The 23,763-nt window shown below is 45.5% G+C and overlaps 1 protein-coding gene across 2 annotated transcripts in view; it reads left to right on the forward strand.

Annotated features, from left to right (window-relative positions):
• The window catches only part of WNT7A (Wnt family member 7A), a 90,383-nt gene extending 70,657 nt beyond the window's left edge, over positions 1 to 19,726 (forward strand). The window contains exons 4-5 of one of the 2 annotated variants that reach the window (XR_011167522.1): positions 15,035 to 18,904; positions 19,059 to 19,726. Coding sequence is in view for 1 of the 2 variants with exons in the window: in XM_069083763.1 (XP_068939864.1) it covers positions 15,035 to 15,514 (480 nt within the window). In the remaining variant the exon portion in view is untranslated. Of the gene's footprint in view, positions 1 to 15,034 lie in introns of both variants that reach the window. The other variant, XM_069083763.1, reaches the window with a different exon arrangement.
• Positions 19,727 to 23,763: the final 4,037 nt, after the last annotated feature.

A 23,763-nucleotide genomic window follows, 5' to 3' on the forward strand; every position in this document is an offset into this window, starting at 1 on the left:
GAGAGAGAGAGAGAGAGAGAGAGAGAGAGAGGGAGAGAGAGACAGAGGGAGAGAGAGAGACAGAGAGACAGAGAGACAGAGAGAGAGAGACAGAGAGAGAGAGAGACAGAGACAGAGACAGAGAGAGGGAGATAGAGAAGAGGGAGAGAGAGAGAAAGAGGGAGGGAGAGAGAGGGAGAAAGGGAGGGAGGGAGGGAGAGGACCCATGGGGAAAAAGGGGGGGGGGGGGGGGGGGGATGGGTGGGAATCCCCAGCCACTGAGACAAAAGCCAGAAAATTCCTCCAGTCTCAATGGTCCAGGCTGGCCACCTGCACTGATTGATTCAGCAGATAATCACTCAGTTCTCCAAATGTAGATGGTATTTTTTTTTCCCCTGGAGGATTCTCTAAGGGCACCCCCAGGAGCTGTGCCAGGCCTTTGGTGCCAGAAGAGAATTTGGTCTGGGATTCTGTAAGTTCTTTGAGGTGAAGAGAGACTGTACCAGAGCCCTCCCAACTTCCCTGGCTTCCCTACCCTGACAGCTAGGGCCTCTGTGACTTGCCTCAAATTCAGCTCAGTTCACCTCCTTTCACTGAGTTTTTGCTGAGCAGCCATTATATCCTCAGCCCTTTGTCAGACCACTTGAAACTTATAAGATAAATGCTCTGACCTTAAGAAGCTTAAAATCTCACTGAGGTTGGAAGACGTGCATACATGAAAGTTAAATTATCACAAAAGGAAAGACAAATAGTTCTTTCTCTGGGCCTCAGTTTCCCCACTTGTAAAATGAAAATGATTGGCCCAGATGACCTTTCCTATTTTTGAACCCCAGGATCTTATAAGTACAGTATCTGTCTGATACAGGCAGCTAGGTGGTACAGTGGATAAAGCACCAGTCCTGGAGTCAGGAAGACCTGAGTTCAAATCTAGCCTCAGACACTCACTAGTTATTGATACTGGGTGAGTAACTCCTGTTTGCCTCAGTTTCCTCATCTGTAAAATGGAGATAATAAGAACACCTACCTTCCAGGATTGTTGTGAGGATCAAGTGAGATTTGTAAAATATTTAGCAAAGTGCCTGGCACATAGTGATATGTGTATATGTGTGTGTGTGTATGTATACACATACATATATATAGATAGCTATTATTATCATTATTGATGTATATGGTACAGATCACAAGTGCTAAAGGAACCTGGAGATGGAGAGAAAGACTAGAGAAGGAAGGCTTTCTGGAGGAAGTGGGTTGAATTTGGATAGGTGGAGAGGAAGGAGAAAGAGAAGAAGTAGAGAAGAGTGTGCAAGCAAAGTGGGGGGAGGACCTCTAAGCATGGAGTGTTCCGACATCAGTGAAGGTGGAAGATCCGTTGGAGCCACATTCGGATGGGTGGGGTGAGGCAAGCCTGTGGAGGGCCTTGAATGCCAGGATTTGATCCTATAGGTGGTGGGGGTGGGGTGGGGAGCCAGTGAATGTTTTCCAGCAGCCGAATGGCATGATGAAACTTGAGCTTCTGAAGAGGACAGATTTGGGCCATGAGGTATCTATCACTCTCCAGTTGGTGTTGAAACCGACAACAACGTCACTCTCCCTGCAGACGCCGGACGGACAGACCTGAAGCAAAGCTGTCTGACTTGGGGCAATTTCTCTTGCATTCCAACCACCATGTTTGGGGATAGCTGCCGTTCCCAGCTCAGTCAAACAGGAATATTCGGCAGAAGCCATGAAGTACATTATGATTAGAAGAATGTGACCAGAAAGAAAAACTTGAACTATTCGGTGAAAAATTCTTTCCCCCTTCTCTTTCTTTTATCTGAATTTTCCAGAAGGAACACACCTGCATCTGAATGGGGTGCAGCTTTGGGTGGGGAGGGACAGATACCCTGTGATGGGAAAGTTCTGGGACAGGAAGGATAATGATAAACTTGGCTCCCATTTCTGCATGAGTATCCAGGCTTCAGGGACTCTTTCTTCTCCCTGGCCCTAAGGAGCAGGTCAGAGCCAGGAAGACTGAGGTCTAGGGAATTTGTCCCAGGCTGGAACTTCAACTCAGATCTTCTGACCCTGGGGCTTTGTTGCTCTGAGCTTAAAGCATGTGGGAGCAGCCCAGTGACACACGCTTGTGACCTGAGTGAGGTCTTGTCCACTGGGCTGTGGCCCCAGGGACCACAGCTCATGTGGAGGCAGGGAAGGGCAGTAAAAAAAAAATACCAGGCCAGAAGACCACAAAAACCTTGGTTTGAGTTGCTGTAACCTGTGTGACTTGTAGCAAAGCTATCCTCCTCACCCCTCTGGGCTTTAATTGCTTCAGAGGTAAAGTGCAAAGGTTGGATGATTACTGAAGTTCCTCCTAAATCAAAATCTGCCATCCCAGGGCATGACTTTGGGCAAAGCATTTCCTGTGTGAGGGCCTCAGTTTTCCTATTTGAAAAATGAAGCTGGCTGCTAGATAATTTTTGAGGTCCGGTTGGAGTTTCACACAACTAACTTTTCAGCACTCTAAGTGACAAAGGCATTTGGACATTGGTCTTCCCAAGGGCCCCTAACCCTAACCACTGCATCCTGGGTAGTTCTTGAGTGCATTCTTGACTTTGCCTTGAGGCCCATAGCCATCTCTGAGGCCAACCACGAGGCTTCTGTAACCCAAAGCAATACTATCTGTGTCTTTCCTAGCTTATCGCAGGCCTCTGAATCCTTGTGGTCCAGCCTAATCATCTGTAGCCTTCTTTTCAAGGTTTTTTTTTTTTCCTTCTGGCAAAGGTACAAAGTTCTTTTACTGACTCCAAGCATCTCATAAAAGCAAGGTCTATCTTTTCAATGCCTACATTTTTACCATTTTTTCTTCCAAAGAACTATACAAAGGAAGAAGGCGAGGGGCATGGTAAGTGAGAGCAGGTTGTGGCCCATAGCCCATAAGTAACTCTGAAAAACAGGACGACATCAAGGGATTGTACAACTGGAAAAGAAGTGGATAGCCAGAGTGCTCCCCTGATGCCCTCAAGAAAGTCAGGCCTCTAGCATGTTGGGCAGACCCCTGTGGCAGGCTTTTTGGAAGGACATAGACAAGAGCTGCCTAGAATGGGAAGGTAGGGGTGGACTGTCATCTGCAATACCCAAAACATTGTTTTGGGCAAACTCCCATATCAATGAGAGATAACAGTTCTGGTCAAGTTTGAGTATTTAAAGATGATCACCCTGGGACAACTGGTCCCTGGCCTCTTTTCTTTTTTTTTTTTAAAAGCAATTGGGGTTAAGTAACTTGCTCAAGGTTACATGGCCAGTTATTTCTGGGTGTGGTGCTGAGTGTCTGAGCCCGGATTTGATCCAGGTCATCCCGACACTGGAGCCAGTGCTCTTACTCGCTGAGCCACCTGGCCACCCCAATGGCTCTCTTTTCTTTCTGGTTTAGTTGTATAGTGGAAAGAAGCCTGGATTTGAAGTCAGAGGAATTCTGACTGCCAGCTGTAACTGTGTGAAAAATCACCTGGCTCCTCTGGATGTCATCTTCACCTGCAAGATGAAGGCTTTAGACCAGACCATTTGTGAATCTCATGATCCTCTAATTCTCTCTGACATAGCCAAGTCTGGCCACAATTATTGTTGTTGTTGCTTTTAGCCTTTGTTTTCTAAGAGGACCACGGCATCAGGGAAATGATGACATGACTTGCAGTTGACTTTGATTTGAGTGAGGGAGGGCTGTGCAGGGTCACCAGCCTCAGTTAGTCAACTCAGAACTCCCTCTCATCTGGTCAGCCAGTGGTCCTCAGCTGGGCCCCTCTCCCCACTCTTCTTCCTTTGTCCTCAACCTCTTTCCTGGTTACTATCTATCCCACTATCAATCTCCTAACATCCACCATGGCCCAGGGATGGGTAGTGGTAACCACTCCCTTCCCTAGTACCCCATTACTGGTGGCTGGATTAGAGTGAACACTAGGCTTGGAGGAAAGAGACCAGAGACTTATCTCTGTGGACAACATGGGGCAAGCCAATTAATCTCACTTTGTTCGAATGACCCCAAGTATAAATAGAAGGTAGTAATTCCCATTTGCTTTGTAGGACTTTTGTGACTCCAAGGAAGAAATACTTCAGCTTTAGCTCTTAGAAGAAAAAGTATAGTAATCCATTGTAATTATCATTATCCTTTTCACCAGCATCATCATTATTAAGGCATCATAGGTCAGGAGGTCCTGGGTTCAAGTCTCAACTGACTGTGTGATTGTGGGCAAGACACTTAAACCTCTCTTTGCCCTCTAGGCAATTCTCTAGGACTAAGGATTGCAGGAAAGATGCCAACTCATATTGGTGGAGGGAGTTTTTCTCATTCAGAAGGCCTAGTTCCTGTATATAATTGACGTTTGGGATTACCTCTGAACAATGTTTAAGTCTCTTATTCCCATCCCTTCCCAAATTGTATTTATTGATTACTAGACCCAATGGGACTATGTCCAGGATAGACTCTTGCTAGAGTGGCCACTAAGACCCTGACATACATATTCTCCTACCTCTACTCCTGCCCCACTGGAAGCTGGAATGCTCTAAGACAGAGAGCACCAAGGGGAAAAGCACAGGAAGCAGAGGGTCCAAGTAATCCTCACCCTGATGAGTGGCCGCCATTTTGAGAGCACTGATTGCCTCAGCTTATCCTCACAATCACCTTGGGAGGTAGACATTAAAACCCTCCTGTTACTGATGAGAGAACTGAGGCTCTCCAGAGGCTAAAAGATGTGTTGATGGTCACACAGTGTCAGAGGCAGGATTCCAACTTCTGCCTTCCTGATTCTCATGTCCAACGAGAAGCAGTCTGATATATTGGCCAAGTCACAGGACCTGTGGTCGGGATCCCTGAGTGCAAATCCTGCCTTAGACATTTATTAGTTGTGTCTTCCTGGGGCAAGTCACTTAACATCAATTTTCTCATCTGTGAGATAACTAGGTTGGACCCCATGGCCAGCAAAATCTCTAAATCTCCAGCAGGCTCCCTCCCTAGAAGAGCTGACCTGTTCTTACTCAAATCCCTGGGTTAAAAAATCTCCAAAAGGAAGAACACACCATATTTGGCATGGAACCTGAAGTACAAAACCAGTAAATGAAGGGGGAGATGATTAACTGTGATCTCACAGACAAGCTCATATATCCAGAGACTCTTTAAGCCAAACCTTTCATTTTACAGATCTTGAAGAAATTGAGGCCCAGGGAGGTCATGGCTTGTCCAAGGTCACATGATTAGTGTCAGAAGCAAGATTTCTAATTCAGGTCCTCTTACTGCAGAGACTTTGCTCTCCCTGCAAAGTCCCTTTAAATAGTGGTTGTCCTGGTGCGTCTAAGTATTCAAGTCAGTAAACATTTAAATGCCTGCTATGAGCCAAGTACCCTACTAAGTGCTGGGGATACAAAAAAGGGGCAGAAACACAGCCCCTGCCCTTGAGGAGTTTACAGTCTAATAACTTGTGAACAAATGTACCCCAAACAAGATGCATACAGGAGAAATGGAAAGAGAGGGAAAGCACTGGAAGTAAAAGGTGTTAGGGAAAATATGAGAGGAACATATTTAGAGTAGAATGCATGCTGGACTTGGGAGTCGGGAGACTGGTATTAGCTGTGAGAGTGTGGACAAGTTGTCAGTTTCTTGTGTTAAATGACAAAATGCTAAGAATACTGAAACCACTGTGAGAAAAAGCACTTTATAAATCTCAAAGTGCCCAGAAAATGTAAGCGGTCAATCTCTGGGTTTCTTTTGGCGAGAAGCCTCCCCCAGTCCTCCTTAATCTTCATGCCTTCCCTCTGACGCTGCCCCCCATTTATCCTGCCTATATCTTATTTTTGCAGAATAGTTTGCAAGTTGTCCCTCCCATTAGTCTGTGAGCTCCTAGAGAGCAGGGGCTGGTTTTTTTTAAATCTTTCTTTGTATCCCCAGAGCTTAGCATGGAGCCTGGTAATGGTAGGAGCTTAATAAATGCTTGTTAACCAACTGGCTCTTTGACAGAGAGGATGGGTGCAGGGGTGGGGTGAGCAACAAAGAATTTTAAAGCTCAAGCGTCTGCTCATTTCATAACCAGCCTATCTACTGAATCTGAAATGAAAATTCACATACACTGTAAAGCAGAATTTAATCTACATGAATCTGATTTCCCCAGAACTTGATAGGCCTGTGGCTGCTATGGAAAGTGAGGGGCTTCTGAGCTCTCAGGGCCCTCTAGTCCAGGGATGCACTCCAAGCTGGTAATCTCCACCCCCATCCTCCCACCCCTTCCAATTAAGGACCACTTATATTTCTCTGGTTTGGGACACATAACCCACTGGTTAGACTCTGAAAGATCAGCTGTTGGGAAAAAGGAGCAAACCAACCCAAGTGTGATAGTATCTATTCGGGGGATGAGCCAGGAAGTCGTATTGCAGCCAAGGCCCCCCCTCAACTCTGGGAGTGGAGGATGCCTGGGGCTCACTCTGGTATATTGTTGGTACTCCCTAGGTGAAATGTCAAGGGGAGGACAGTTTCCTCCTTCCTTCCAAGGGTGTGAAAGCTCCCTCCTTCCACTTCCTCTGTTCCTGGTACTGGGCAGAAGTGGACAGAGAGGTGGCGAGCTGAGTTCAGGGATACCATTAAGTGTGTGGAGTCATGGAATTTTTCAGACCTGGAAAGGACCTTGAGTATCTAGACTGACTCTCTCTTTATACAGATGGTGAAACTGAGGCTTAGGGTGGTAGAGTCACTTCCAGTGATGACCTTGATCTTGAGCTCCAGGCTGCTTTTGTGAGCACTTCTACGGAAGCTTCACTGGATAGGCATGAGCCAGCTCTGAGAGTGGGTGAGGAGATAAAGAGCTGTGTTCACTCAGCGAGACTTAGACAAGAATTGGGCCAGCGTGAGCAGAAGTGAGGCAAAGAGGGCCAGATGAATTATACACAAAAGCCAGCCAACTGCAAGGTGAGGCCTGGAAGCCAGTGGCCTGGGACCAGGGATCAGCATGGAAGGGAAAGATCAGAATGTGGCATTATGTCCCAAGTCCAGGCAAGGAGGAAAGCACGTGCCCAGGTAAGGATTGTTGTCCCATTTTACAGGTGAGACAATAGAAGCCCAGCCAAGATAAGTGACTTATCCAAGGTCACACAGATATTAAGGGGAAAGAGCAAGGAATTGGTTAATAGAGCTGCAAGAGAACTTAGAGGTAACTTTTTTTTCAATCTCTTAATTTTACAGATGAAGAAAGTGACACTCAGAGAGGTTGTGACTTGACATTTAGCATCTGTGTGACCCTGGGCAAGGAACACTTTCTGTTCCTCACTTCCCTCACATGTAGAAAAGGGATCGTAATAGCAGCCACCTCTCAGGGTTTTTTTTGAGGATCAAATGAATTAACATATAAAAGTACTTTGCAAACTTTAGAGCACTATAGAAATGCTAGCTGTTGTTTATTATTATTGATGTTTATTATTAACCAAGGTCATACAAGTAGTAAGCACCTGAGCTGGGACCTGAACCCAGCTTTCATGACTCCAAACTCATTTCTCTTTCCACCATACCCAGTGAGGTTGAACAACAGGTGTGGGCTACATTAACAATACTGAGAAAAGAAATCATTTGATATTAGGCCAACCCTTTGTCTGAACCCAAGAAACCTAACTATTCTCTACAAAGGTAAGAGGTGGTGTGGTGTGGAGGCCAGAGCAATGCACTTTTAGTCAGCACAGCCTTGGTTCAGATCCTGTCTCTGATGCCATGGACAAATCTAGCTGCTCACTGACAATCAGGTGCCTTGTTAAGAGCTGGGGATTGGCAGAAAGGCAGATTTATTTCTGGGTGACACTGAGCAAATCACTTCCCCTCCTCGGGCATCTCCCTTTACATTATTTACATTTGTGCATACTTTTTAGGAGGGAGTTGCTGCCCTTGTGACTGGCCTGGGTCTTGTAAGAAAAGATAACCTTGAGCATAATAATTATAATAATATTAGTTTGCCTGATAGTTACTAAGGGCTCTTATGGTCATTCCTTCACTTGACCATAGTCATCCTCAGAGGTAGGAAGTGCAAGGATCATCGTTCCCATTGTTTGGCTGAGGAAATTGAGCTCAGACAGAAGTGCCTTAATCCAAGCCACACTTACTCTAGTAAGAGGCCCAGGCTTTCTTCTGTGCTTCATTGACTTTCACCTTGGATGGAGTGGACAGTAAGTGGAGAGAGCAGAGGAGTCTCTGATAAGGGGGGGCACCAACATCATTGAGCCCAGAAACTTCCCAGATGGATGAAACACATTCTGAGCCAGCCCAGGGTCTGTATTTTTTTTGGGGGGGGGGATCCTGAAGATGGAACATGGCTTAACATGAGATTTTTTGGACCACTTGTCTCCTTTGATCTGAAGGAGGTCCTGGGGAGGAGCTTGCTGAGTGACCAGCCCTGGGCCTGGCCTAGATTACATCAGTTTAATGTCAACCCAGTGAGACCACTGAGGCTTCCCAAAAGCATAGTTTGCAGGATTAGGGCTGGTGAGGCTAATGTGATTACAGTGCCCATCACTGTTTTCCCTGAAATGCCTGCTGCATGCTGATCATGGTAACAAAGGGAGAAGGATGCCTCAATGGGTGGGGGTGGGGAAACGGGGGGGATGGAGCTCAGCACCCAAGTCCAACACCAGCGGACATCGGGTGAAAGCTCTTGTGGAAGGCAAGTGTTGAGAGAGAGACAGAGAGACAGAGAGAGGGAGAGAGAGAGAGGGAAAGAGAGAGAGAGAGAGAGAGAGAGAGTTAAAACAGACTTGTAGATTAGAATCCAAGGATTAGCAGTTCATAAATAGGCTTAGGCCATTTATCTTTTTACAGGTATCAGTAAAATCATTGACCTTTACTGCTTACCCAGAATGTAATTTGAGAGTCAGCATGGCACAGTGGCTGGAGAGATATCCTGGAAGCCAGGCAGAATGAGGTTTGTGTCTCGCCTCTGAAACAGACTGGCTATGGAATGCCAAGGGGCTGACTTATCCTTTTGGCTCTTCAGGCAACTCTAATACTGTCCATTGCCGAGAAGGTGAAGTGGGGGTAGGCCCTTGTTAAAGGGAGTTTCTTCACCCAGGAGCTCATTGTGCCTATAATGTATGAATGGTTCTATTCCCTGTTCCTGTCAGTAGAATCACTGACATGAAGCACCCTTACTGCTTATCCAGAATGAAGGCTGAGAGTCAGTCTTCTAGGGGATTCCATTCAGTTTGACAGAAACACAAGTTTAGATGGAATATTATTTTTTTTTAAAGCAATTGGGGTTAAGTAACTTGCTCAAGGTTACACGGCCAGTTATTATTTCTGGGTGTGGTGCTGAGTATCTGAGCCCAGATTTGATCCAGGTCATCCCGACACTGGAGCCGGTGCTTACTCTCTGAGCCACCTGGCCGCCCCTAAGCAATTGGGGTTAAGTAACTTGCTCAAGGTTACACGGCCAGGTGTTTCTGGGTGGGTGCTAAGTGTCTGAGCCCGGGATTCTATCTCCAGGTGTTCTCAACACTGGAGCCAGTGCTCTTACTCGCTGTGCTACCTGGCCGCCCCTAGATGGAATATTATTCCTGCCCTCACAGAGCTTAAAATCTAGTAAGGAAATATGGCACATACATAGCAAGAACACATTTTTTTTTTTTGCTTTTTTTGATGTAGCCTCTCTCATGAGGAACTTCCTCTACCAATGCAGATTGACACATTCTCTGCAGTTTAAGAATCTTGGAGAGTTGCCTGGGGGCACTGAGAAGTTATATGACTTACCCAGGGTCCCACACAACCAGTATGTGCCACACAGAGGACCTGAGCCCATGTTTTTTCTCTCCCTGAGTCAGTTCTTTATCCGTTGTGCCATTCTGTCTTTCATTTAATACAAAATAACACAATTTAATTCAGCAGATATTTATTAAGAGGTGATATTTAATTCAACAGATATTTATTATGTTGTTGTCCAGTTGCTTTTAGTCATGTCCAACTCTTGGTGACACCATTTGGGGTTTTCTTGGCAAAGACAGTGGAGTGTTTTGCTCTTTCCTTCTCCAGCTCATTTTACAGATGGGGAAATTGAGGCAAACAGGGTTAAGTGACTTGCTCAGGGTCCCATAGCTAGTAAGTTTCTGAGGTTGGATTTGAAGTCAAGAAGAGGAATCTTCCAGACTCCAGGGTCTCTATCTGATGTGTCACTTAGTGGTGTGAGATCCTTTACTAGCCCTTTGTATAGGAATGCAAAAATAGATAAGACATACCATAGATAGTACTCTTAAGGAGGTTATATGTTACAAAAGATAAAGGCATGAGATAGGTCCAAGTGAAGGGCTGTGTGAGATGAAAACCTCATCTGTTGAACTCCCTAATTCAAAACTAACAACTCACGTTTTTACAGAACTTCTGGAGCATTATCTTGCTTGATTCCCAGAATAAGATAATGTGTGCTCCTTGAGAGCAAGAACTTATTAAAATTTGTTTTTTGATTGCTGTGTTTCTGCATCTCTAACACCCACCACAGAACTTTGCACATACTAGATAATTAATAACTGCTTGTGGAATTGAACAGTGCCATGAGGTAGGCAGTGCCAACATTACTATATCTGACACCTCCAATCTAGTCCTACCTCATATAGAGATGACCCTGGGTTCTTGAAACTTGTTCTAGTCTACACATGCATATCATGGTAGAGTGTCTGACGATGGCCCAGTGGTGGACTCCATAGATTGCAGCAGGAAGTATGATGATGGGGAAGGGTGCTGACTTGAAAGTCTGAGAACCTGAATTATGCTCCCTTTGATGCCTCTGACCTGTATGCCTTTGGGCCAGCTGCTTGGCATCCTTGACCCTGACTTTTCTCATCTGTAAAAAGAGGGAGGTAGACCTGATGGCCCCTGAGGCCTCCTCCAGCTTTCGGTTTGAATCTATTGTCAAGCCCAGCTGACTCTGGAAAGAGGAAGGATTGGATAGTGGGAAAGTAGAATGAAATAGAGTTAGAAGACCTTGGTTGGAATGCTGACTTTATTGTTTACTACCTGTATCACAATGGACAAGTCATTACTTCTCTGGGTCATATTTATCTCCTCTACAAAATGAGATGATTGAACTTTGGTGACTTCTCAGGACCCCTCCAGCCCTAAATACTATTATTTTTTGTTTGTTTTTTTTGGAAGAGGGAAGGCAAGGCAATTAGTATTAAGCGACTTGCCCAAAGTCACACAGCTAGTAAGTGTGTCAAGTGTCTGAGGTCGGATTTGAACTCAGGTCTTCCTGACTCCAGGGCCAGTGCTCTGTTCACTGCACCACTTAGCTGCCCCAAATACTATTATTATCACCAGAAAAAAGGCAGTCACAAGGTGATGGTTTTATTTGGAGCCACAGCTACTCATAAAGAGTGTCTGGCGGGGAGAGGGGTTGTGATCTGTATCAGTGGAAGGAACAACCATACTGATGAAATTATAGATTTTTTCTGAAATATTACAATCAACCAATCAGCAGATACTCATTAAGTACCACTATATACTTAGTACAAATGTACTAATTACTATGCTAGGCCCTGGGACAGGTTTAAAGAATGAAATAATACCTACCATCAAAGGACTTATGTTCTAATTGAGGAGGTAACAAGTATGTATATATATGCATGTGACAACACACATATGTGCATGTATGTATAATGTATGCATGTACACAGTATATATTCGTATGTGCACAGCACAAATATAAAGTTAATAAATACAAATATATATAAAGTCTTTAAATGCAAGGTGGTATGGGAGGAAGGGTGATGAGGAAGGGCTTCTCGAAGACAAGTGCTGGCTTGAGGAAGAAAGAAAGTCTATGAAGCAGAGCTTGAGAAGAGGCACATTCCAAGCACATAGGATGGTTAGTGCAAAGGTGTGGAGTTGAGAGGTTGAGTGTCATGTGTGAGGAACAGAGAAAAGGTCATTGGGTCAGTTTGCCCAGGTCACCAAGGGCAGGATGGGGACAAGTCTGGAAAGGTGGTTTAGAGCTTTAGAAGCTGAACAGAGCATTTTCTATTTGATCCTAGGGGCAACAGGAAGCCACTCGAGTTGATTGAGTAGGGGAATTACACAGTCAGATCCACGTTTATGGAAAATTGTTTTCTTAGCATTGTGTATGCTGAACTGGAGTGAGGAGAGATGAATTAGGAGATGTTGTAATAATCTAGGTGAAAGGGCTTGAACTAAGGTGGTAGCTGTGTGACTAGAGAGATGCTGCTGGATGTGAGATGTGGTAAGGAGAGAAATGGCAAAGTTTGGCAACTGATTGGATATGTGGGGTGAGGGAGAGAGTCAGGAGGACAGCATCGTGCCTAGACTGAAACCAGGAGACTGGAAGGAAGGTGGTGCTTTCCACAGAGATCGGTAAGTTGGGAAGATAGGCAGGATTGGAGGAAAAGTTATGAGCTCAGTTTTGGCCATGTTGAGTTTAGGGTGGATATCCAGCTTGAAATTTCCAGTGTTGGATTGAATCCTAGGGCTAGATATATAGGTCTTAGAGTCATCTACATAAAAATAATAGTTAAACCTATGAGAACAGATGAGAAAGAGTAGCCTGAGAAGAGAGCCTAGGACATAAGCTTGGGGAATACCCATAGGTAGGTGAACAATCAGACAAGATGACTGAGAGTCATCTCGGGTCCACAGGTAGGACGAAGAGCAGGAGAGCCATGTTACAGGATACTTGAAAAGAGATAGTATCCAGGAGAATAGAGGGTGGGTCAAATGTAGCATATAGATGGGGAAGGATTATGACTGAGAAGACCACATTTGTCAAGTAAGAGATCATTCATAAGTCTACTGTGCTGTACTAACTAAACTTCAATTAACCAGAAACCAACTTACCAGCATCTTTAATTGGGTGTTAGGAGAAAGGGCAGATTGCAGGAAAAGAAACAGGCAACACAAATGTGCACATTAGCAGAATGCCCGACACACACATAGTAGGCGCTTAAAAATGTTTGTTGACTTGCATTGACTTGACTTCACCTGTGAGATGCCCCAAGATGCCCTAGATTGGCTTCTGAGAACAGGAATAAGGACACTGGGTGAAAGGTCACAAAGAGGTAAATGTAAAATTTTCTTAACAATTAGAGCTGTCCCCAAATGGAATGGCCCACTTCTAGAGAGGGAGGGAGAAAGGAGGAGGAGGAAGAGGTCCCTAGGTGTTGGAGGTCTGTGAGCAAAGGCTGAACGATCTCTTGGGCCTCTTGTATGGAGAATTCTTTTTTGTACACACATTGTACTTGATGAATGCTGAGGTCCTTTCTATCTTTGACATTCTGTGATTCTGTATCACTAATTTTCACATTGATTGCCATATACAACTAGACTTTGCTGATGAAATTAGGTACAGTGGACTGAGATATTTTTACAAAAATTTTTAAGTGTTGATCTTAAAAAAAGGGTTCTCTGGTTATCCAAAGTAGCCAGAATGTTACTTTGTCCAGAGCCCATTTCCTGACCATTTATTTAGCTGAGGGTATACTAGGGGGCAGGTAGGTGGCACAGTGGATAGAGTGTTGGACTTGGAGTCAGGAAAACTCATCTTTCTGAGTTCAAATCTAACCTCAGACATACTAGCTATATGACCCTGGGAGAGTCATTTGACCCTGTTTGCCTCTATTTCCTCAACTGTAAAATGAACTGGAGAAGGAAATGGCAAACCACTTCAGTATCTTTGCCAAGAAAACCCCAGATGGGTTCATGAAGAGTTAGACGTGACTAAAATGACTCAACAACAAATATTGTGATTTGGTGTGATATTTGGGTTGAAAAAAAGTGGATATAGCATGAGGTCATGTGGTCTAGTGGATAGAACTTTGGATTTGGCTCTTTGGGATTGGTCCAAATCTCAGCTCTGCCACTCACTATGTGAGTGGTCTTGATCAAGCATCTTCACCCCTTTAGGCCTCGGTTTCCTCATTTGTAAAGTGGAAGAGTCAGACCAGAGCCAAGGTTCTTCATCATTTTTTGTGTCTTGGACTCCTTTGGCAGTCTGTGGAAACCAATGGACCCTTTATCAAAATAATGTTTTAAATGCATAAAGTAAACTGTACAGGATTACAAAGGAAACCAGTTGTATTGAGATATAGTCATCAAAATATTTTTTTAAAAACAAGAAGTTAAAGCAGGATCTCAGCCAACAGGTTAAGAACCCTTGGACTAGATGATGTGAAAAGTCTCCTTTGGTCAGAAATCCTATGATTCTATAATGCTGTAATCTCCTTGAGGGCAGGGACTGGATTTTGCCTCTTTTTGTATCCTAGGCAGAGGGTAGGCACTTAAAAGTTAATATTTATTGGCTGACTGACTGACTGTGGCCCTGTTTAACCAAGGATCCCACACTTATGAAAGTTTCACAGAAAAAGTCTGAAAATAAAGTATCTGGGAAGGTGTCAGTTTATTCCTGTCAAAGGGAAGAGTAATCGGTTAATTGACATGTGCAGGTTCTTTCTAGACAAAGACTTCTCTGACAGTATCCAAAAGCAGAATGTTGCTGGACAGAATCTGCCCTGGGAACCATCCCACTCAACCTTGTTACCTGCTGTGGAAATCACATTTGTCACTTTGATGTCTCTGTGCCTCAGTTTGTCAGTAAAACAAGTGGATTGGACTAGATAATTCACCCCTCACCTCCCCCAGGGGCTTTTTTTTTTTGAGCCCTAACATTCTATGTTCTTGGGTATCTTGCTGATCCGATATTCTCTGTTCCAAGGTTTAACACGTTATACTCCTGTGAGCTCTCATATTTGTAATTAGTGCTTTTAGGATAAATTCAGAATTAAAAGATGGAGAAGTGGGAGGGCAGGGAAAGATTGCAGGAGGAGGTTCTGGTCCCATGGCTTCATTTAAATGACTCAGTGCTATGTTTCTTTCTCTCTCCCTCCCTCCTTCTTCTCCCCCCTTCCTCCCTCTCCCTCCCCTTCTCCCTCTCCCCCCCCCCCCCTCCCCCTCTCCCTCTCCCCCCCCTCTCTCCCCTCTCTCTCCCTCTCCTTTCTCTCTCTCCCTCTCCCTTCTCTCTCTCCCTCTCTCTTTCTCCATCTCCTTCTCTTTCTTTTCCTGCAGATACTAGAAGAAAACATGAAGCTGGAGTGTAAATGCCACGGGGTGTCAGGTTCGTGCACCACTAAAACGTGCTGGACGACGCTGCCCAAGTTCCGCGAGCTGGGCTACATCCTCAAGGACAAGTACAACGAGGCGGTGCACGTGGAGCCCGTGCGGGCCAGCCGCAACAAGCGGCCCACCTTCCTCAAGATCAAGAAGCCGCTGTCCTACCGCAAGCCCATGGACACGGATCTGGTGTACATTGAAAAGTCACCCAACTACTGCGAGGAGGACCCCGCGACGGGCAGCGTGGGGACCCAGGGCCGAATGTGCAACAAGACGGCCCCGCAGGCCAGCGGCTGTGACCTCATGTGCTGCGGCCGCGGCTACAACACCCACCAGTACGCGCGCGTCTGGCAGTGTAACTGCAAATTTCACTGGTGTTGTTACGTGAAGTGTAACACGTGTAGTGAACGGACAGAAGTCTACACCTGTAAGTGAGCCGCGTGGGCTGGAGAGATCCTGGGGGGGTGAGGGGGATGTGGACGGGAAGGGGGAGAGGACAGCAAGTGCTGGGCCGCCCTTCCATCCCCCCTCACCATCCCACTGCCCGCTGAGAAAAGAAAACGATGGAGAAAACCGAGGAAGATGTTTGCACATGATCCAGCCTGACCTCTGGGCTGTTGCCAAGATCTACCGGCATCTGCCGGGTCTCTTCCAAAAGACCAGCCTTGCGGGGAGGATTTTTCCTGGCTTCCTCTGGGGAAGCTGGGGCGTTCCATGGTAGACCCAAGAGTAGTGCAGAGAGCAGCCACTCCAACCCCCTCCACAAGTACTCTCAGCCACTGAGTCACTGGAGTCGCTGCGGGCCCAGGTGGCCTTGGGCAGACCAGCAGGCTGGGCCATGCCCGGCCCCCACGACTCAAGGGGTCAGCCTCCCGGTGGCGACAAATGGTTCGATCTGCACAGCGACTGTTTGTTCACCAGGAACCAAACATGGCAGGAAGCACTGGGACTATGAGAAAATCTTTGCTCGGGGATCAGGACCCCGGCGTGATTATTCCTGCAAAGTGCTACCCCCTGGCACATTGAGTGAGCCTCGGCACTCATGGAAATGCTTCAGGAAACTCTCAGCTGGTTTTCATCTCCCTCAAGTCACTTCATCAAACCCTGCTATCGCTCCTGCTGCTGTACTTTGGCCAGAAGTGAGATGGCCTTCCTTTGAGCTGCCATTTTTTTTTTAAAGCAGGGACGTCAGGCGCCTGGGCTTACTAATAGCAATATTTAACAATTTATTCAGATAAAATAATATTAATTTATTTAATTAAAAGAACTCTACCGCCACTGGAAAAGATTCTGCAATCAAAGTAGACTCCTTGCTTTCTTTGTGGAATAATTTTGTCAACTGGGCAAGGAACAATTGGAATTGTACATAGTTATTCTTTATGCAGATATTTCTACTAGTTGATTTCGCAGGTTATTCCTTGCTGTCCTAGATGTTTAAGTATAAAAGCAGGCATCTTTTTACACACACACATATATATATATATATATTTTGCTGTTTGCTGCTAGTTGTCTGGAAACTCAAGTTGAGATCTTTACCAGTACATACCAATACCCTCTTTCCCCTTATCCCCTGCCAGGTAAGACTCACCATCATGAAAATTGAGTTTGAGATGCCTATAAAGAGAAACAAATTAATTCCAGACAATTTCCATCTTTTGGAAAAGGACCCATAGGATAAGAGAGTATATTTTGTAAGAGACTATTTTTATATGAATATTTTATTTATACTATGTTTGCCTGTATCATGCTATAACCTGTTCTACTTTTCAAACCAGGCAGCCATCTCATCCTATTTGTCAGAGGAAGGCTGGTAAGGCCTTGGGATGGAGGAGGATGGAGCTCAGAGTGAGCCCAAATGGGTCCCTTCCCCTCATATCACACAAACCCCCTCTTGGGATCCAATTTGCCAAGCGTGCAAAAGATCCTGAAGTCACATGGTTCAAAGGCGTGATTGGTATTAACGGGATACTCTCTGAACCCATTTGGAGGAAGAAAAAAAAAGCCAACCCCAACAAATTTAAGCTCCCTTCCCCTTGTGGCCTGGATCAGTCAACTGTGGCCCTGTGATTAGCAAAGGCAGTGGGTGTATTGGCCCTGAAATCCCCACATTGTGGTACTGTCACAATGGATTGGATCAGCCAAGATCAGCAGGCTTGGACGTTGCCGACCAGACGAACACACACATACACCCACACACAATTGCCTCCCACAGATAATGGTAACCCCAAACCTGTTTTTCTGATGAAATGGGTTTGAGGAGATGCCTTTGAGTTCCCCAGCTCCTATCAACATTTTCTTTGAGGACTTTTCCACAAGATACCAAAATATCCCTTAAAAAATAGAACATTCCACCAACAGACCTTTGGGTTCCTTGGCCTATTCATTATCAAGTAATTGCAGCCCCAAAGTGACCAGTGAACTGGAGAGTGCACTGTCTCAGACTGAAAGTGCAAACCACCCAGGGCAAATTGAGAAAAAGCAGACTCTCTTCTCCTATCCTCTCCTGTCTCCTTTTGCCTTTCCTTCTCTGGAGGGACAGGTAAAGAGAGGCATTAGTAAAGAGATAGTAAGAGAAAGCTTCTAAATCATGGAACTCTTCTCTCCCCAATCTAGCCTGGATTTCCAGCCTCTCACACCCAGCCTCTCACTCTCAGGCTAGGAAGGTTTCATTTGGGAGAGTATGTACATGGTGCAATGGAAAGAACCTTGAATTTGGAGACCTAGATTTGAATCCTGACTCTGCTGTTTAATTCTTATATAATTGACCTTCCTTGAACCAGTTGCTTAACTTATCTGGGTCTCAGTTTCTCCATCTGGGGTTACTCTTAGTCATTTTTGTATTATGTCCCCCTTTGGTGAGCTGGTGAAGACCGGACCCCTTCTCAGAATAAAGTTTTTAAATGCATACAGTACAAAACATAAGATTACCATTTATCAAAACAATATTGAAAACCTACACAAGCTCTAATTAAAAATGCAAGTTCATGGACCCTGGGTTAAGAACTCCTGGATTAAATGATCTCTCAGCTCTCCTCTAACTTAAATCCTGTGATTCCTAGAGGACTGCATGCCAAACAGTTGATGTGTGTCTGTATGTGGGTCTACTTCCATATATGGCTTTGTTTGTGTGTGTGAGTATAGGATTTGGAGCTGACTAGGACCTGGGGTGACTTGAAACAGATTTAAATGTAATTGGGAAACATTTAACAAAATCAATAAAAATACAGTAGAACATAGATAATGTTATTAAGTGGTTTTCTAAGTCAACATCCTCCCATAAGGATCCTTATGTTCAATTTTGTGGTCCCCTTTCTGTTTTGTCTAATCTGACCCCACTGTTGGAAAAATGAAACACAAAAGTCCAGAGAGAAATGATTTGGCCAGGACCATAAGGATTTGAACTCAGGTACGATGATTCTAAATCCATTGCTCATTCCATCACCATACATCTCTGAGTATGTTTATGTAGCCATGTCTCCATGGTCACTTTATCTTGTTTCTTTCTGAGTCCATTGTCTACATGTTCCATATGTCTGTGTGCTTGTCCCTTTTTTTTTCTACTTAGTGATGAACAGGAGTTGATGGAAGTCGTTGGTGTCCTGTTCTTTTTATAAACCCAACCTTTCCCCTTGGGGAAGGAACTGCCCTTTAGAAGAAAAGACCCTAGGGGAGTAATTGGGTGGCTGGGGGAGCAATTGGGTAGCTGGGGGAGCAGGGAGCTTTAGAACTCACTGGCTGGGGCTACCAGTTGTTTCCCAGTGCCCCTGTGATGGTGGCACCAGGGAAAGGGTGCGTAGGGAGTCTCCAAATCACATGCCTTTTCAGGTTTGGTCATCTGAATGGTGGGATTTGGGGGTAAACCTCTCCTTGGAAACCAGACTCTGCTTCACACAGAGTGTAATTAACCCCCATGCCTGGCGTTCCTCCGCACACCTGCCACCTCCACCCTCCTAAGTAGGCCTGTTTCCCTACCATTCAGCCCCAGGTGACCCCTATCAAATTGTCATTTACTTTCACAGTGGGGATTCAGGGCCCCAGCTGAGCATATAATTAAAAGAATGAAAGTATTTTTGGTAATAAGAAAGTTGTTATCTTGTCAGCTTGGTTATTTTCATGCAAAAACATCACAGGTAGTTCTTGCTTTGGGTTTGACTTTGGAGACACATGGCAGACACTGCCCTGGGAGGCTATGAGTCCATCAAGGGCGAGGCCTGTTTCATCTTGTGTCCCCAAACACTGAGGACATCTCCGTGGAGCCGAGTCCAGAGCCTCCTTCCTTCCTCCTAACACCCCGCACCCTCCCTTCCTTTAACATGCATATGGCCTCCCCCCTTCTGAATGAATTCACTTCTTCCTCCTTTGGAGTTAGGATCAGGGAGACAGATGTCCCGTCTCTGCACAGATAGTGACTGTCATCTTAGATCCTGGCCCTTGTTTGTGCCTGGGGCTTCAGTTTCTCCATCTGTAAAATGGGTATAATAATAGTTACCTACCTCACAGGGCTGTTGTGAGGATCCCTTCATTATTGTTTGTATGGCACTTTTAAGCTGCAAAGTGATGATGGGCTCTAAGTATTATTATAAGCTCCTTAAAAACACCCTTCTTCAAATACTTTTACTCACAGTAATAAACATTTGGATCTCTGTATGATGTTTTCCTTTTCCTTTTGTTTCCTGAAGAAGAGCCTTCCTTCCTCCCCTCCATCCCCACCAAACAACACCAACACCACAGAACACAAATTGAAAACTTAAGTCATCAGTCGATATTTGGAAGTGGTTCCAAGAAAAGTCCTCTCTAAGGAGACAGTGTGGTGGGAAGTGAGAGGAAGCAAAGACTTGTGTCCTAATCTACCTCTCAGGATGTCACTTTGGATAAGACAATTCCTGCCTGTGGGTCTCCAGCATGAAAATGAAGAGGTTGGTCTCTTCCAGCTCAAACATTTTATGGAATTTCTATTAGTAAATTATTTACATGATTCTTTAGGTATACCTTAGGTCCCTCTCTGGATTTGACTACCCTTTAAAACCTAGAAAAATAAAGATTGAAGATGGAATGTGTTGAAGGAAAACTTCTCTATCACGCATCGGGAAGATGGGCATTCTGAGTATTTAAACTAACCTCCCTTGAAGGGTTGTTGAGAGAGAAGTAGTGTACAAATTTGAAAGTACTGTATAATGTGAATGGTTCTTATTCCATCCAACAGGCCAATAAAAGGCAAAGATGGCAGGATGAGCAAACTATGACCCAAGGGACATCTGAAAGGCTCCTTGGGAAAAACTGATCAGGGGTCTGGTTAGAGCTGTGGGAATGTGTATAGATCAGAGATGGGGAACCTGCGACCTTGAGCCCACATGTGGTCCTCTGGCTCCTCAAGTGTAGCCCTTTGACTCAACTGAGGACCTAGAGGGTCACATGTGACCTTGAGGCTGCAGGTTCCCCACCCCTGGATAGACTAAAGCTGGAAAAATCTAAGGACGCCATCTCCCCATTCAGGCTGGGCCTAGGTTTGGTGAATGGAAGTTCTATAAGATCATAGACTCACAGCTGGAAAGGGCCTGGAAGACCATGTAGTGACTCCCTCATTCTACAGGTAAGGAAAGTGAGGTCCAGAGTCTCAAATGTGCTGGGATTTGAACTCACATCCCTTAACTGTATAACCCATCCCCAACACTTCCTGTGTGATCTTGGGCAGTTCACTTACCCTTCCTGGGCCTCAGTTTCTTCATCTGTAGACTTAGGGGGTTGGACTAGATGGCTTTTGGCATCTCCAGTTCATGCCACAGCATTATTTCCATATCACTATATTGCCTGTGGGTAACCAAGGCTGACTTGGGGTGCTGGAGGAGGATATATTTTTCTGCTTCTGTGGAGGTGGGAGAAAGTGCCAGTCATGCATGAGGGAGACAGATGGAGCCCTGATGCAGGCTCTCCCATGGCAGGACTTGATGCCATTCCCTTCTCCTTGGTTAAAGGCCCTATCTCTTTTGGGTCCAGACTGCCAGGTCAGTCCCAATGGAAAATGGTGCGTGATGTGACTGGGCCATCGCCATTGACAACTGCTTCCCCATGAACTTCCATCTCACTCCAGGTTCAGATAAGGTTGATTCCAGATTCACCTTCTGCTATAGGAAGTCATGGTTGAATAGAGGCAGGAACATGTCATGTTCCAATGAGAATCCAAGTACCTTGCTCTATACCTGACACCCCTTGGCAGACCCAGAGGCATCAGGGGAATCTAGTATATGCTCCAGGAAGCAGATGGCCTAGAGGAAAGAGGAATGATTCTGGAGCTAGAGAACCTGGGTTCAAATCCTGCCTCTGATATTTACGACCTGTGTGACTTTGCAAAAGTCACTTGGCCTCAGTCTCCTCATCTCTAAAAATGAGGAAATTGGACCAGATGGTCCATTTGGCCCTAGATCCATGATTGGAAGAACTCTGGGTCTGAATTTGGACTCTGCTACTTAGCACCTGTGTGGCCTTGGACAAGCCTCTATTTTTGGTTGATTGAGATAATCTTTAAGGCCCCTTCCAGCTTTAAATTCTATGCGTATCTTTCCCACACTATTCATGTTTTATAAATGAGGAAACAGAGACCCGGCAGAGTGACCTCAGTTTTACGGTTCCCAGATCTCAATGGCATGGAATAATAATAACAGCTAGTGTTTAGGGAGCACTTTAAGGTTTGCAAAGTGCTTTACCTGCGTTATCTCATTTGATCCTCTCAACAACTCTGTGACTTGCCCAGGGTCACACAGTTAAGTGTCAGATGCTATATTTGAATGCAGGTCTTCCCAACTCTGTCACTATTCACTGTGCTCCCAGCTACAAGAGATAATGTGTGTTAAGTGCTTAGTACAGCGCCTGCACAGGGTGAGTGCTTAATAAATTCCTCCCTCTCTTCCTTCCTTCTGTCCTTCCCCCCTTCTTTCCTCCTTCCCTCCCTCCCTCTCTCCTTTCCTTCTTTCTTCCTTCCCTCCTTTCTTCCCTCCCTCCCTCCCTCCTTCCCTCCCTCTTCTCTTCCCTCCCTCTCTCTCTCCCTTCCTTCCTCCCTCCCTCCTCTCCTTCCTTTCTCACTTTCTTCCATCCTCCCTCTCTCCCTCTCTCCTTTCCTTCCTTCCCTTCCTCCTTCCCTTCTTTACTTCCTTCCTTCCTTCTTTCCTTCCTTCCTTCCTTCCTTCCTTCCTTCCTTCCTTCCTTCCTTCCTTCCTCTGTCCCTCCCTCTCTCCTTTCCTTCTTTCTATCTTCCTTCCCTTCCTCCCTCCCTTCTTTCCTTCCTTTCTTCCTCCTCTCCTTCCTTCCTCACTTCCTTCCTTCCTCCCTCTCTCCTCTCCTTCCTTTTTTCCTTCCTTCCTCTCTCCCTCCCTCTCTCTTTTCCTTCTTTCTTCCCTCCTCTCCTTCCTTCCCTCCCTCTCTGCCTTCCTAGCTAAAATTTGAACACTGTTTTCTTCAAGCTGCAATTTCACTAACCCCCACATTTATATACAACTAATACCAACAGATCTGTGATTTCATGGGCACAAAACATCCCTGTTGAGGAACTCCTAAGAATCAGATCTGTATCTTTTCTCTAGCTTGCAGTGTTAAAGAATTGCCTAGGAAAAAGGAGAGTTTAAGAGACTTTCTCAGGGTCACACAGCCAATGTGTATCAAGGGCAAGATTTGAACCCAGCTCCATTTTACAGAGAAGGATTTAGTGACTTACCCATGGATCACACAGTTTGCAAATGCCAGGGTTCAGACTTGAACCCAAGAGCTTTTCTGCTATACCATACAATACTTGCCGTTTTCTAACCTGCTGAATGGACTGAATTCAGATGTGATCCCATGAGAGCTAAAACCCCAGCCAGCAAACAGCCCTGAGAATGCAGGCTGGAAATTGGAAGAGCAGAGCCCTGGCCTACAGGAGGCAGGGGCTGGAACCAAATTCACTCCAGGGCAAACAGGAAGCCTTTGCATGGATTCCCTTAGGTCTCTGGCTGCTGACAGAGAGCAGAGGTGCCACTGGCCCTGGTAGGGACCCAGCCCCCCAATCTATCGGGGATGCTGCCTTGCAGAGACTAGGCTTGATCCATTGTTCTCCCTTTCTTCAGCTACAATGGCATCTCTTCCATTGACACAGCAGCCACCAGTTGCTACGACAACGCTGACAGCCCGTAGAGAATGCTGTCAAGCTTGGAGAACCTTCCTCCTCCCTTAGCAAAATCGTCACAAAACCCAACAGGGCTTGGTTTTGTTTCTGCTGTTTATGCAGGAAGAATGCACGGGTGCTCTCTCTCTCTCTCTCTCTCTCTCTCTCTCTCTCTCTCTCTCTCTCTGTCTCTCTGTCTCTCTCTGTCTCTGTCTCTCTCTCTCTCACACACACACACACACAGACTGCATGTGTAGCCCAAGGAAAAATGCTGAAAAGGATCCCCATTCAGAGACCCCAGTGGAAATGCCAACAGAGAACCCTCCCTCTGCCCCAGGCCCAGCCTCCTTCATGGAATGTTGGAGCTGGGAGGAATCTTAGGGATTGTCATCAACCTCATTTTCAGCAACCTCTGATCCTTTCAAATGAGAACAGCGACTTCCTCCCCCTCTTTCCTACAGTACTCTAGGTCTTTGTCTTTGGTCACTATCACCCAGGGTCACCCAGACAGGTGACATCAGGTCTTGAATCCTAAGGTCTCCTGACTCCGACT

The sequence above is a fragment of the Petaurus breviceps genome, unplaced genomic scaffold (assembly GCF_028583685.1).
Source record: "Petaurus breviceps papuanus isolate PSGF00001 unplaced genomic scaffold, PetGlider_PUasm1.0 174, whole genome shotgun sequence".
Lineage (NCBI taxonomy): Eukaryota > Metazoa > Chordata > Mammalia > Diprotodontia > Petauridae > Petaurus > Petaurus breviceps.